We start from the raw sequence: 13,194 nt of genomic DNA on the forward strand, positions 1-13,194 counted from the left end.
TGTGTCTATGATATAGAAGTATAGCCATCTGGGTAGCTATTATGAAATATTACAATTTTCCATTATTAAATTATCATTATATTGTATTATCACATAGACTGACAGATGAACTGATGGTATAAATTTTTGTGTTCTAGCTTGACTGTCTTTTAAATTTTCTAGAAGGAAAATTTAAGAACTTTTGAAAATGTGTTAGCTATGATTACAAGCAAGATTACTAGTGTTTTTGTTCTGCTTTTATTTCCCCAGTGGGATTTCTGACTGCCTAGCTTGCTTTTTGTAATATATTGATGAAATATTCTCCCCATTGAATCACTAACTTGAAGGCAAATTTTTAAACATGACAAGCGTAAGAAGCAGTCCCAGAGAATGATATGAGATATTTACAGGAATAGAAAAATCTATCATCACTTTGTGATCGTGTCTATAAACTGAGGTCAATTTGTAGCTTGGGTGATTATTAAGAAACAGCTTGTCTTTGACTCCCAGCTTTATCTAGTCTTAGGTCTCTAAGGATAAACCTAGCCTTGTGGCTGCCCATGTAAATGAAGTGTTAAAGGAAGAAACTTTTAGATTTGGGAGTAGAATTCAAGCTTACATACTTCATATTTTGAAACGCCTTTCATTCAGAATAAAAATCTGAACAAAACTAAGATAGTAAGGCTCAGATAGAAGATAAAATATAGATACTGACCAGGATAATAATGTATCTCATTCCCTCACTTCTTATTTTGTCAACAAACTGAGGAAGGTCACGGAATTCATCATCAATTGTAAAGTCTAGTTGCCTTTCCATGTAATCAATGTCTGTGTACTGAACATCCTGAAAGATAGGAGAGTTGTAGTGGGGAAAGAATCAGCAGAGTGAGTTTGTCACGTTCTATCATGTTTATAAAAGTAAGAGAACTGAATAATGCAATATTCAAGAAATAAAAATAGCATGTATAGATGCAAAATATTCTAAGAACAAGTTCATATAAATGCTATGTTTTGTTAAAAGTTCATTAAATAGTATCTCTGATTTCAAAGTAAAAATCCTTTCAAATCAGTATCTTTTGTTTTATAATTCCCAAAAGAAATAAGACTCAAGAGTAAAGGACTTATGAGGTCATGAAATTATACTGAATGATAACTAGGAATTTTGTACAGTATACAGAAATAAGTATTGCTCTATTTCTGGAAACAAAAAGCAAATATGGGATAATTTCAATTAATTCTAAAATTATAAAAGGAAAAAAATAACTAGTAAATTCACCAATTATTTTAAATTATTCTTTTATCATCCACCAAAGTCATTTTCAAAATAATAGCCCAAGCTTAAATAAGCAAAATGTTGTTTACCAGTAGATATTTACAAATATATTTACATGAATAAATGCTTTCATTATATTCTTACATCTTTAATTTAGGCCTAAATTACTTTAAAAAATTATTTTTTGTTAAAGACAATTTCTTTTTCTAGATATTACAAAAAATATCGATAACATAGAACTAATAATGAAAAAATCTTCTTCAAAATTTTTTTTCACTTTCATATTGCTACATAATTAACCTATACAATTAATTTCCCTATAATAATGTATTCAGGAACCATATGTTGGATTCTACTGTATGTCCTGAGGTCTTATAAATGAGACCCTACTTATTCTTTTTAGAGTGAGTTCTTATATATGAAGCATTCTAGATTTCAATTTTTAAATATTACCAGGCAGATACCTGAGATTCCTTAATCTTGCTAAAAAATAAAAATCATAGTAACTGATTACTTCTGGATACTTAAAAATATTTAGTTTCCCACACATTGAGGGAAGAGGATTTTCTGCAAGCCCACTGATTCTGTATGACAACTGTCATCAATTCCACAGCAAAAGTCGTTGTTTCACCTCAAATTGTTTTAATGTAATTTGTCATATCAGTTGATGAAATACGTTCCCTGGATTCTTACTCTCATTTAAAAGAAGACAATAAATGTGTTTGACTACCTATGAGACACAGAGTTTCTCAGAGAAAAGCAAGTGCGTGATGACTTGTCTAGCACAACTCACAGTCATTAGACTGATAATAAAGAAGGAAAAATAATGGTATTAGCCGTTTCTTTATCCCTCTGCTAAAGACAATCAGTATAATCTGATATCCAACTCATTCTGTGCTACTAACAAACTAAGCATTGCTTTTTGTCAAATGTTTAAATAATTTTAAAATGTGTGTTTCATTATTTCATTCTGCTTTTATAGACGACATATTTAACACTGTTTTAAAAATTGAAATACATACATAAGGGATCTGAGCAGCCACCATGTCATTATATACTTCTTCAACTTGTGAAGTATTTCTGTACCCATAACGACATAACTGGAATCCCAAAGCCCAATAAGGTGGCATGACTGGTTGGCCGATTACCTTTGGGAAAAAAAAATTCATTGTGAATTAAGATAAATACTTTATATTATAAAGAAAACTTTATCTCTTTTTAAAATGTACAATCATACTTCATGGTATTGCTTTGTTGCGACTTCTGGAGATGGGCCCAAAAACATATAAAAGTCCAAGATTCCTCCAATTATGCGATATGTCAGAGCGGGCATTGGCTGAAATGTAACATCTGGAAATCCAAAATATGATTACATTTTCTCTATATATAAGTTATTGTTTTATTTGAGTCACATAAAATATGATTTTTTTAATTTAAAAATTTTTTTAAATTGTTTTAAAAATTGTTTTACCCATTGCATTGCTGTTAAGTAAGAGAACTCCATGAGCATTGTTCTCATCCTCCAGAGCCATATAATAGGGATGAAATCCATAGGAATTAAGTTTGTACTAAAATTGAAAAAAAACATAATGTATATTTAAATAATAATAGCATGTGAATTTTTGTCAATGTAATATTCAAATTCACTATAAGATTAAGCCTAGGAATTTAAATATTCCTTCATTGCACACCCAAACTATGACCGAATTAAAACAAACCCTTTTTTTTTAATTTATTTATTATTCAAACCATTAGTGCATTAGAGTATGGGAATGAATATACAATTGTGTAACACTTACAAATACTGCCAAATTAACTTATGTAAAGAAACCACTGGCTTTAGAATAGTTGGGTTTCTTTCCACAGATTATGTATCTTAATTTATTTATGAATTGGTACTTCTTTTTCAATAATAGAATGTTTTATTAATGATTAAAGTTATCAAAGTACTCAATCTCCTTAAGTACTTATGGGATATCTAAGTTTCTGTAATATTTTATGGTAATATTTTAAATTAATATATTTTTCATCTACTGAGCATTTAATTTCATTTTCAGCATCATCTTTTAATTTTTCAGAATGGAAAATCTATATGCAGGATTCAATGTCAAGATTACAAAACTTTTTATAAGTTGATGATCCTTAATCAAATTAATGTCATTGACCCACAATGAATCCTAGTAACTGAGTATCATGTGACAGAAAATTTATATATTTAGAATCAAGGTTATATGAACCTAATAATGCCAATATTTAATGTTGAAGGGTTTTTGTTTTTATTTTTTGATTCCCCAGCCAAGGATCAAGCTTGTGCCGCCTGCAGGGGGAGCATGGAGTTTTAACCACTGCATCAGGAGGGAAGTCCCTGAAGGGTTTTAAAGAGGTAAACTTTGGTAAAACATACTCTTTCAAGCTGGAATAAATGAAAAACAGCACTCATAAGTTTGAACTATTGTGATACAAATAAAAATTGTATGAGTACCTTACAATAAAAAGTGGTTATGATAGTATACACATTTATAATCTCATGCTGAATACATCCTTTAAGTACACACAAGATATGAAAAAGGTAAATGAACTAGTATTTTTATTAAAATGTACTTTTCTATGATATATTTTGAGTAATTATAATTAATATTAATTGCAAGCAATATATTAAATATTCATGAAATATACACCATTAATAAGACAAAACTTTGGGGAAAGTGTCATGAGCATATAAAAATATTTCCTAAACTTGTAACTAACAGTATAACCTCATAAAAATGCGCAACTGCAGCTTAGGGTAACAAAGGAAAAAGTGAGAATCCAATCTTTATGTAAGGAGTAAAAAAGAAAATTTCAAGGAGAACCTTAGCCACTTATTTCCTAAAAGCTGAAAGTAAACATGGATTTGGCAGGGAATATTGAATCTGAATGTTCTTTCTATGCAGTTGAGAGAGTAAGCAATTGGGTCACGACCTCACTTCTCACTGTAGTCAATGATATTATCTGATCAGTCGTTTACTTTCACCTGCACTTTATTGTGACTTTTTTTTGTTTTTCAGAAAAACACTTCAGCAACTGTCATGATTTCTAGTCCGTTTCGTTGTTTCAATATTGAAATACAGGCCAACAAAGAGATGGCTGTGTCTTAGCTGCCACTTATGGTAGTCAAGTCCTGGTACTTACACCAGGGGGTTGGTCTCTTGTGAACATTCCCCAAGTATGCCAGTTCAGGTCACGCCTAAATGTTGTGTGTTCCATTTCCCCAAAACCATACACATATTCTGAAGGCAGGCGTGTAGATATTTGAATGAACTGGTTGTTAAAAGCAAAACCAGGAAGGCGAGAATCCCAACTGAAAACAAAAGAAAACAATTTTATTCCTGTATATGCATACAAATTGCATACAAATAGTATCACAAATAATAATGGTAATTCTTTCTTAGGTGATGTGAAAATCAGTAGTATTTTTCTCTATATAGGGCTTATTATACCCAGATATAAATGGAAATAGATAATTATTCCAATACTTTTTTGGCTAACAAATATCAAAATATGTTTCACAAATTCATAATCATATAATGGCTATTTGTGTGTCTTTAGATATATGTCAGTTTTTTAAATAAAATCAATATAAATCTATAACTAATATATGACCTAGAAGTAATATATGCCCTAAGAATTGAAAGTCCTTCATTTTTCTGTTCTCTTGAGAGAATCAGCAAACTTTTGCTACATACAGAATAAAAAGAAATCAATATCAAAATAAATAACACATAACGTATATTTTAATTTCAAACTCTATTACTATACCCAATCATTTTCTTCATCTTTTAATTTATATTTGTAAAAACATGTGTTTACAAAGAAATCCAGAAGAAATGTGTTACAGAGAATGTCATTTGCAATAAGAAGATAAAAGAAGAGAAAAATAAAGTTGGTAGGGAAGAAAACATATTATTACAAAGAATTTGGAACATATTCATATTTTTATATTAATGATTTTGGAAAAGTATTTGCTAAAGAATAATGCTTCCTGAATAACAATAAATATTGTCTTTGTACCAGGGATTTTCCACAAAATCATTTAGCTTTTCAACCTTTGGAACGAAACTCTTCAACATTTTGAAACAATATAAACATGTTTTCCTTTATTATTTGTATCCCTACTGACAATACCTAAAAACATCCTGATAACATCATGTAAAGGATAGCAGGGCAAGCTTAAATTACATAGAAGTATTTTGTAATAGAAAATACACTGGAGTGTACTTTGTAAAACTTTCCACTAAAATAAAGGAAATATTTTAAAAATTAAATTTATTCATTGAACATAAAAATCATATCTATATGTATATATTTAAACTTCCTTTCATCAATTCCTGACAGAGATAGTATTAACTTGATCAAAATCCAGAACAAAAAAACTCCAATTTCAATCATTCTAATAAAATATTGACATATTTCTAAACACATTTATAGATACTTATTTTGACAACACTCATCAGGCTTTTCAACATGAATCTTTGTTTTTGCTCTCAGCTTGAATAGAAGAATGGGTCTGATATTTAATAACAAAATTCATCACATCCAAAGTGTCAATAAAATCTTAGACCAATTGTTAACAGATTGCTAACTTTAGTTTTTGAATATTAAAATAAGCCAATTATTTAATACCTTTAAAACCACTTTTGATGTGATGACACAGTAGCACAGTGAAGGCTGTGAAAATAATCATCCAACTTTGCTTCCTAAGCTAAAATGAAAATATCCTTCATATCCAGTAATTCAATCACTTACATAACTCTTCCTGTGCTTCTTCTTCGAATCTGAATGCCAAAAGGATTTTCCTTGATTTCAACATCATAAAGTCTAGTTTCATAAGTACTTGTTGGTGTAGCTGGAATGTTTAATGGTACTGGAACTTCATATCTCTTATTTTGGGCATCATAAATCTATTATAGAGAGTGAAAAGAGATATGTTTCGTTCTTAGTGGTGACATATTAGGCGCTGTGCTGTTCTTAGTCCCTCAACCGTGTCTGATTCTTTGCAACCCCATGGACTGCAGCCTGCCAGGCTCCTCTGCCCATGGGGATTCTCCAGGCAAGAATACTGGAGTGGGTTGCCATGATCTTTCCAACCCAAGAACCTCTCCTACTTTGTAGGCAGATTATTTACCATCTGAACCACCAGGGAAGCCCAAGAATACTGGAGTGGGTAGCCTATCCTGTCTCCAGGGGAACTTCATGACCCAGGAGTCAAACTGTCGTCTTCTGCATTGCAGGCTGGATTCTTTACCAGCTGAACTATCAGGGAAGCCCAACATATTTAGGTACATATCATTAAATAATTTAAATAATGCCTCAAACAAGAATATTTAAATTCTTATTTACATGATTCCTAAATTTTTATCCATGGCCCAAATATCTATTTCAAATTCCATAAACATATATAGATATGTAATGAATTAAATTATGTACTGTATTTTACCTGTTTTAATGTTTTGTAATTCATTTTTCCATACAGTAAGAACTCTTAAAGAAGAGAACTTTCAGAGCTAGATATTCACTTATATGAATACAGAAAATTATTTACCACTCATGGTTAGACACAGTTGCCTCAATATTTTTGCCTTATGTATGATTTTACAATGAATATTAATGCTAATTTATCTTCATTCACATCTTTACTTAGTATATTACTTACAAGTGACAATATTAGGTCAGAATATATTACAACTTGTAGCATCCTTGATATCTATTGGTAAACTATTTTCTGGAATTAGTATATTATTAATGAACATTCTCATTAAAATATGTACTCTAATACTATTCTTTGTTAAGCAATAAAAACACGTTTTTTCCTCAAATTGCCATTTATTTCCTTGCTGATGAGGATAAACACTTAGTTTTCTCATTTTTTGTATTTGTCTTTAATTTTTTTCATTTTTATTAGCCTCCAATTGAAATAAATAAATTTATATTTAAAAAAAGGTGTTAAGTATTTTAATATTTTATTCCAGATTGTATTTCTTCTGTTAAATGTCTGCATATGTATGGGATGAAATTGCTTTCCATTTGTCATGTATGAGTCAGTATCATTTCTAATAGTTTTCTTAATGGAGTTCTTTGGTGCTCTTAAGTAAAAAAATAACTGCTAAGTATAACTATTGAAAGAAATTATCTTTTTTGTATTTCTTACTGTATTGGCCATAAACTTCAGATCACTGTTTAAAAATAATGGAAACAATAAGGATCTTACTGTGTTTGTTTTGTCCTATTTTGTTTACTTGAATGGGACAACCAACAAAGTCCAACTAAATGATTTATCAATTTATCAAGAATTTAAGTAATTAAAAATCACCACTATATGTTTATTTATTCAAAAAGCTAGCAAAAACAGAAAATTTTACTAATTGTGCATCTAGCTGTGGGCTGTGTAGGAAGACAAAAAAAGCTTTATAGAATCAAAAGATCATCAATCCAATTAATAATCCTTAATATTACATGAAAAACCCAAGCACCTAATCTATTTAAATTTTTTCTTGAGAGACAAATCATGCATTGTGATAGTTTATAATAAACATACCTTAAACTGCAACATATCATCTTTGTGATATTTCACCTCCACACGAAGAGATGAGATGGAATCAGAAGGTAGCTTTATTCGAGCATTTGCAGTATTCAGCTGGAGGTCAGCTGTTATGCCCACTGATGAGTACTGGGTTGAGTGGACTAAGTAAGAGTTGTCTTCTTTAGGAAAGTAACACTCAGGTGCTTTGGATCCTAAATGAGCCTAAAAACACAATACCTGTTAATTTCAGAAATTATAAGAGTTGCAATATTTAGCTAAAGAAAACCAAAGTAGACATGTTAACCACATGTATGATTTACAAAATTTTTACATTAAAAATCTGTAAATAATTTACATTAAATATTAATTACAAATGTATATTATTTAGTGTAATAAAATACATTAAATAATTTAAAATTATTTAATGCTAAAATGAAAGTGCAGTCATAACACAAAATATCTCTCAGGCAACATGACAGACTATGGACTAAAATGTTTAGAATATTTATATTTTGGCTCTAAAAATAGATTAGTAGAGAAGGAAAATCAAATGTCATAGTTTTTCAATTCAGAATACAGAATGATTGTGTTGTCTTTGTAAATAATTAGGTATATTACTCAGAAATTTTGATTCCAAGATTGTTTTTACACTTTGTATTGATTACTACTTTTTGTGTGTAAAATGACTCTGCAAAACCCTTCAAAAGGGCATATATTTTAAAGTCCTTTTCTTTTACTTATAATCAAATTGTATTATCCCTTACTTTGTGACTGGCCTTTCTATTGGTTAATTACATCCTTCCCAGTATTTGAAATAGGAAATGTGGCCAAAGATCAAAGCTAATTAGTTTGTATAAGGGTGGAAGCTAAGACCTCTGAAAAACAGAGCAATACTATGACAATGACGGCTAGTTGCTTTACCACAATCCATTCTCCCATCTTTATTATTTATTAAATTAATATATTGTTGGGAGAACAATGTACCCATGTGTATTTCTCAGGCCCTTTTAAGGAAGTTATATATGATGCCCCAAATCTCCTTAAAAGAAAGGATATAAGATGATCAAATAAGGGTATCCTTTGCTCCTCTACCTTCCAGGCCTAGAATGCATACATGTGCTGTGTATGTTTAGTCGCTCAGTTGTGTCCAACTCTATGTGACCCCATAGACTATAACCTGCCAAGCTCCTCTGTCCATGGGGATTTTCCAGGCAAGAATACTAGAGTGAGTTGCCAGGCCCTCTTCCAGGGGATTTTCCCAACCCAGGGATTAAACCCAGGTCTTCTACATTGCAGGTGGATTCTTCACCCTCTGAGCCACCAGGGAAACCGGAAATGCATGTACAATGGCATAATAAAAATTGGGGATGAAAAACAAATTATAAATAGGGGACACTGACAACATTGAAATTCTAGACTATTAGGCCTGGGATTTTTTTTTTCTGTAATAAAAAAAATAAATTCTGTCTTGTTTAACTAAATCAAATTCTAGGTCTCTGACACTTTCAGCTTCAAGAAATCCTTAACTGATATAGATATTTCGGTACTCATCCCAAAGGCAAGGAATTGAGTGCCAATGGAAACAGGAAAATGACTGACTTTAGAAAACTGCAAAATATGTATGTCTCCCTCACAGCTATCTTTCTGCCCAGAATCACTTCCCCTTAATCATTTTAAGTGCTTTCACTTTATCTTTCTTTATAGTTTATCAGCATTGCTGTTTTTTTGTAGTTAGGATGAAAATAAATTTACTGCTTAATTTATGGAAACTGCAGAATCCCATCTAAATCATCCCTTTCCATATCATCTCAATCTCTATGTCCCTTGCTTGCTTTCTTATACCCAGTTGAAAAAACAATACTGTGTGAAAACCTACTGTCTAAAATCTCTCAGTCATGTCCAATTCTTTGAGGCCTTATGGACTACAGCTCACCAGGTTCCCCTGTATGTGGAATTCTCCAGGCAAGAATCCTGGAGTGGGTAGCCATACCCTCTCCAGGGGGATCTTCCCAACCCAGGGATTGAACCCAGGTATTCTGCATTGCAGGCAGACCCTTTTCCATCTGAGCCACCATCTTCAGAAGACATCAACTGGACCTAAACTGAGGGATGTTCTACCACAAACCTTGCCAGTAATCTTCAATTATAAAAGACAAGACTCAGAAATTCTCACAACTTAGGAGGAAACAGAGATCAAATTGCCAACATCCGTTGGATCATTGAAAAAGCACGGGAGTTCCAGAAAAACATCTATTTCTGCTTTATTGACTATGCCAAAGCCTTGGACTGTGTGGATCAGAATAAACTGTGGAAAATACTTAAAGAGATGGGAATACCAGACCACCTAACCTGTCCCTGAGAAATCTGTATGCAGGTCAAGAAGCAACAGTTAGAACTGGACATGACTGGTTCCAAATCAGGAAAGGAGTACATCAAGGCTGTATATTGTTACCCTGCTTATTTAACTTATATGCAGAGTACATCACAAGAAATACTGGGCTGGATGAAGCACCAGATGGAATGAAGATTGCCAGGAGAAATATCAATAACCTCAGACATGCAGATGACACCACCCTTATAGCAGAGAGTGAAGAACTAAAGAGCCTCCTGATGAAAGTGAAAGAGGAGAGTGAAAATGCTGGCTTAAAGCTCAACATTCAGAAAACTAAGATCATGGCATCTGGTCCCATCACCTCATGGGAAATAGATGGGGAGACAGTGGAAACAGTGTCAGACTTTATTTTCTTGGGTTCCAAAATCACTGCAGATGGTGACTGCAGCCATGAAATTAAAAGACGCTTGCTCCTTGGAAGAAAAACTGTGACCAACCTAGATAGCATATTAAAAAGCAGAGATATTATTTTGCCAACAAAGGTCTGTTTAGTCAAGGCTATGGTTTTTCTAGTAGTCATGTATGGATGTGAGAGTTGGATTATAAAGAAAGCTGAGCACTGAAGAATTGAAGCTCTTGAACTGTAGTGTTGGAGAAGACTCTTGAGAGTCCCTTGGACTACAAGGAGATCCAACCAGTCCATCCTAAAGGAAATCAGTCCTGAGTGTTCATTGGAAGGACTGATGCTGAAACTGAAACTCCAATACTTTGGCCACCTGATGCAAAGAAGAGACTAATTGGAAAAGAGCCTGATGCAGGGGAAAATTGAAGGCTGGAGGAGAAGGGAACAACAGACGATGAGATGGTTGGCTGGCATCACCGACTCGTTGGACCTGAGTTTGAGTAAGCTCCAGGAGTTAGTGATGGACAGGGAAGTCTGGCATGCTGCAGTCCATGGCATGGCATAGAGTCAGACACAAATGAGTGAACTGAACTGAACTGAGGAGATCCCTGGGTCAGGAAGATCCCCTGGAGAAGGGAATGGCTACCCACACCAGTATTCTTGCTTGGAGAATTCCAGGGACAGAGGAGCCTGGCACAATGGAGTAATGAAGTAACTAACACGTTCACTTTCTTTCTAAATCTCAGTGCCTACAGTTGTGTGGCTGAATGTGGCTTGAGAAAATGCTGGCAATTATGCAGATTTCTCTCCCTTTACATAATCATGAAAGTTAGAGTGGATCCAAAAGACACAATGATGCCATATTTGCCTAGTTCATTCACTATCACACTGCCCTGGATAACATTTTCCTTTTGTCTTCATGAAAAAATCCTCCCTATTGTCATCATCTGCTAATGATTTTCCTTACTATTTCAGTATGAAAAGGAAAGCAATCAGAAGAAATATCAGAAGGAAACAGGACAACTACCCAACCACCTCTTTACTTCGTGTTACAGAATATGTTCTGCCTGTGATTCTATATAAGGAGAACCATTTCATTTGTGCACCCAGTCCTATGCCTCTTTGCCAGCAAAGACATTTCTCCTGCAATTCTCAACCTTCTGTCCTGTGTCACTAATATTCCACTCATTTACAGGTTATTCCCAATGGCATAAACTGATTTGATTTTTCCCATCTTGTAGTGCTAGTTGTAAACATTGCAGCTGCCAATGCAGGACATTCAAGAGATGCAGGTTCAATCCCTGGGTTGGGAAGAATCCCTGGAGAAGGAAATGGCAACCCACTCCAGTGTTTTTGCCTGGAGAATCCCATGGACTGAGGAACCTGGCATGCTACAGTCCATAGGGTTGCAAAGAGTCAGATATGACTGAGGTGACTTAGCATGCATGCATCTTAAAGAAACTGTCACCTTGTTAATTTCTCCAATTACTGCTCTATATTGTACGCTTTCGTTATGGCCACATATAAAAATCTCACCATAGTCTCTATATCTATGTTGTGACTTCAGTGTAAATGGAATCTCATTCTTACTCTGATGAGGCTTTTAATCCCAGAACTCTATCAGTATTTCTCTTGTAATAGTTACCAAAGACTTCCGTGATGCCAAATCCATGCCACTTTCTAGTTCTTATCTTACTAATTTATAAGCATAATTTGCACAATTGGTAATTTTCTCTGTCTCGAAATGCATTGTTCGCTTGGCTGACAAGAACAACAATCAGATTGTTTTCAATCTAATTCATTTACAATTTATTTTCAGTCTCTTTACTGATTCCTTATCATTTCCCTGAGTCAAAGCATTGGATGATTCCTGAGTCAAAGCATTGGATGATTCCGAAGTTTAGTTTTTGAACTTTCCCCTTTTCAAGCTCCTTCCTTTGATGATGACACTGCATTCAGTTCAGTTCAGTTCAGTTCAGCCACTCAGTCGTGTCTGACCCTTTGCGACCCCATGAATTGCAGCACGCCAGGCCTCCCTGTCCATCACCAACTCCTGGAGTCCATTCAAACCCATGCCCATCAAGTCAGTGATGCCATCCAGCCATCTCATCCTCTGTCGTCCCCTTCTCCGCCTGCCCCCAATCCTTCCCAGCATTAGGGTCTTTTCCAATGAGTCAATTCTTCACATTAGGTGGCCAAAGTATTGGAGTTTCAGCTTCGGCATCAGTCCTTCCAAAGAACACCCAGGACTTATCTCCTTCAGGATGGACTGGTTGGATTTCCTTGCAGTCCAACGGACTCTCAAGAATCTTCTCCAACACCACAGTTCAAAAGCATCAATTTTTCAGCACTCGACTTTCTTCACAGTCCAACTCTCACATCCATACATGACCATTGGAAAAACCATAGCCTTGACCAGACGGACCTTTGTTGGCAAAGTAATGTCTCTGCTTTTTTTTTTTTTCCACTTTTAATCTTATTTTATTTATTTTTTCATTTATTTTTATCAGTTGGAGGCTAATTACTTTACAATATTTCAGTGGGTTTTGTCATACATTGACATGAATCAGCCATGGAGTTACATGTATTCCCCATCCCGATCCCCCCTCCCACCTCCCTCTCCATCCGATTCCTCTGGGTTTTCCCAG

At 33.8% G+C, this 13,194-nt stretch overlaps 1 protein-coding gene across 3 annotated transcripts in view; it reads right to left on the reverse strand.

The window, feature by feature from the left end:
• Positions 1–13,194, reverse strand: part of SI (sucrase-isomaltase) — a 111,786-nt gene that overhangs the window by 38,536 nt on the left and 60,056 nt on the right. For all 3 annotated transcript variants that reach the window (XR_009697096.1, XM_061168259.1, XM_061168260.1), the window contains 7 exons: positions 7,827–8,033; positions 6,038–6,192; positions 4,424–4,592; positions 2,724–2,820; positions 2,490–2,602; positions 2,275–2,400; positions 695–823 (listed from right to left, as the gene is read on the reverse strand). Coding sequence is in view for 2 of the 3 variants with exons in the window: in XM_061168259.1 (XP_061024242.1) it covers positions 695–823; positions 2,275–2,400; positions 2,490–2,602; positions 2,724–2,820; positions 4,424–4,592; positions 6,038–6,192; positions 7,827–8,033 (996 nt within the window). In the remaining variant the exon portion in view is untranslated. The remainder of the gene's footprint in view (positions 1–694; positions 824–2,274; positions 2,401–2,489; positions 2,603–2,723; positions 2,821–4,423; positions 4,593–6,037; positions 6,193–7,826; positions 8,034–13,194) is intronic.

This window comes from Dama dama, chromosome 19 (assembly GCF_033118175.1).
Source record: "Dama dama isolate Ldn47 chromosome 19, ASM3311817v1, whole genome shotgun sequence".
In the NCBI taxonomy this organism is placed as follows: domain Eukaryota; kingdom Metazoa; phylum Chordata; class Mammalia; order Artiodactyla; family Cervidae; genus Dama; species Dama dama.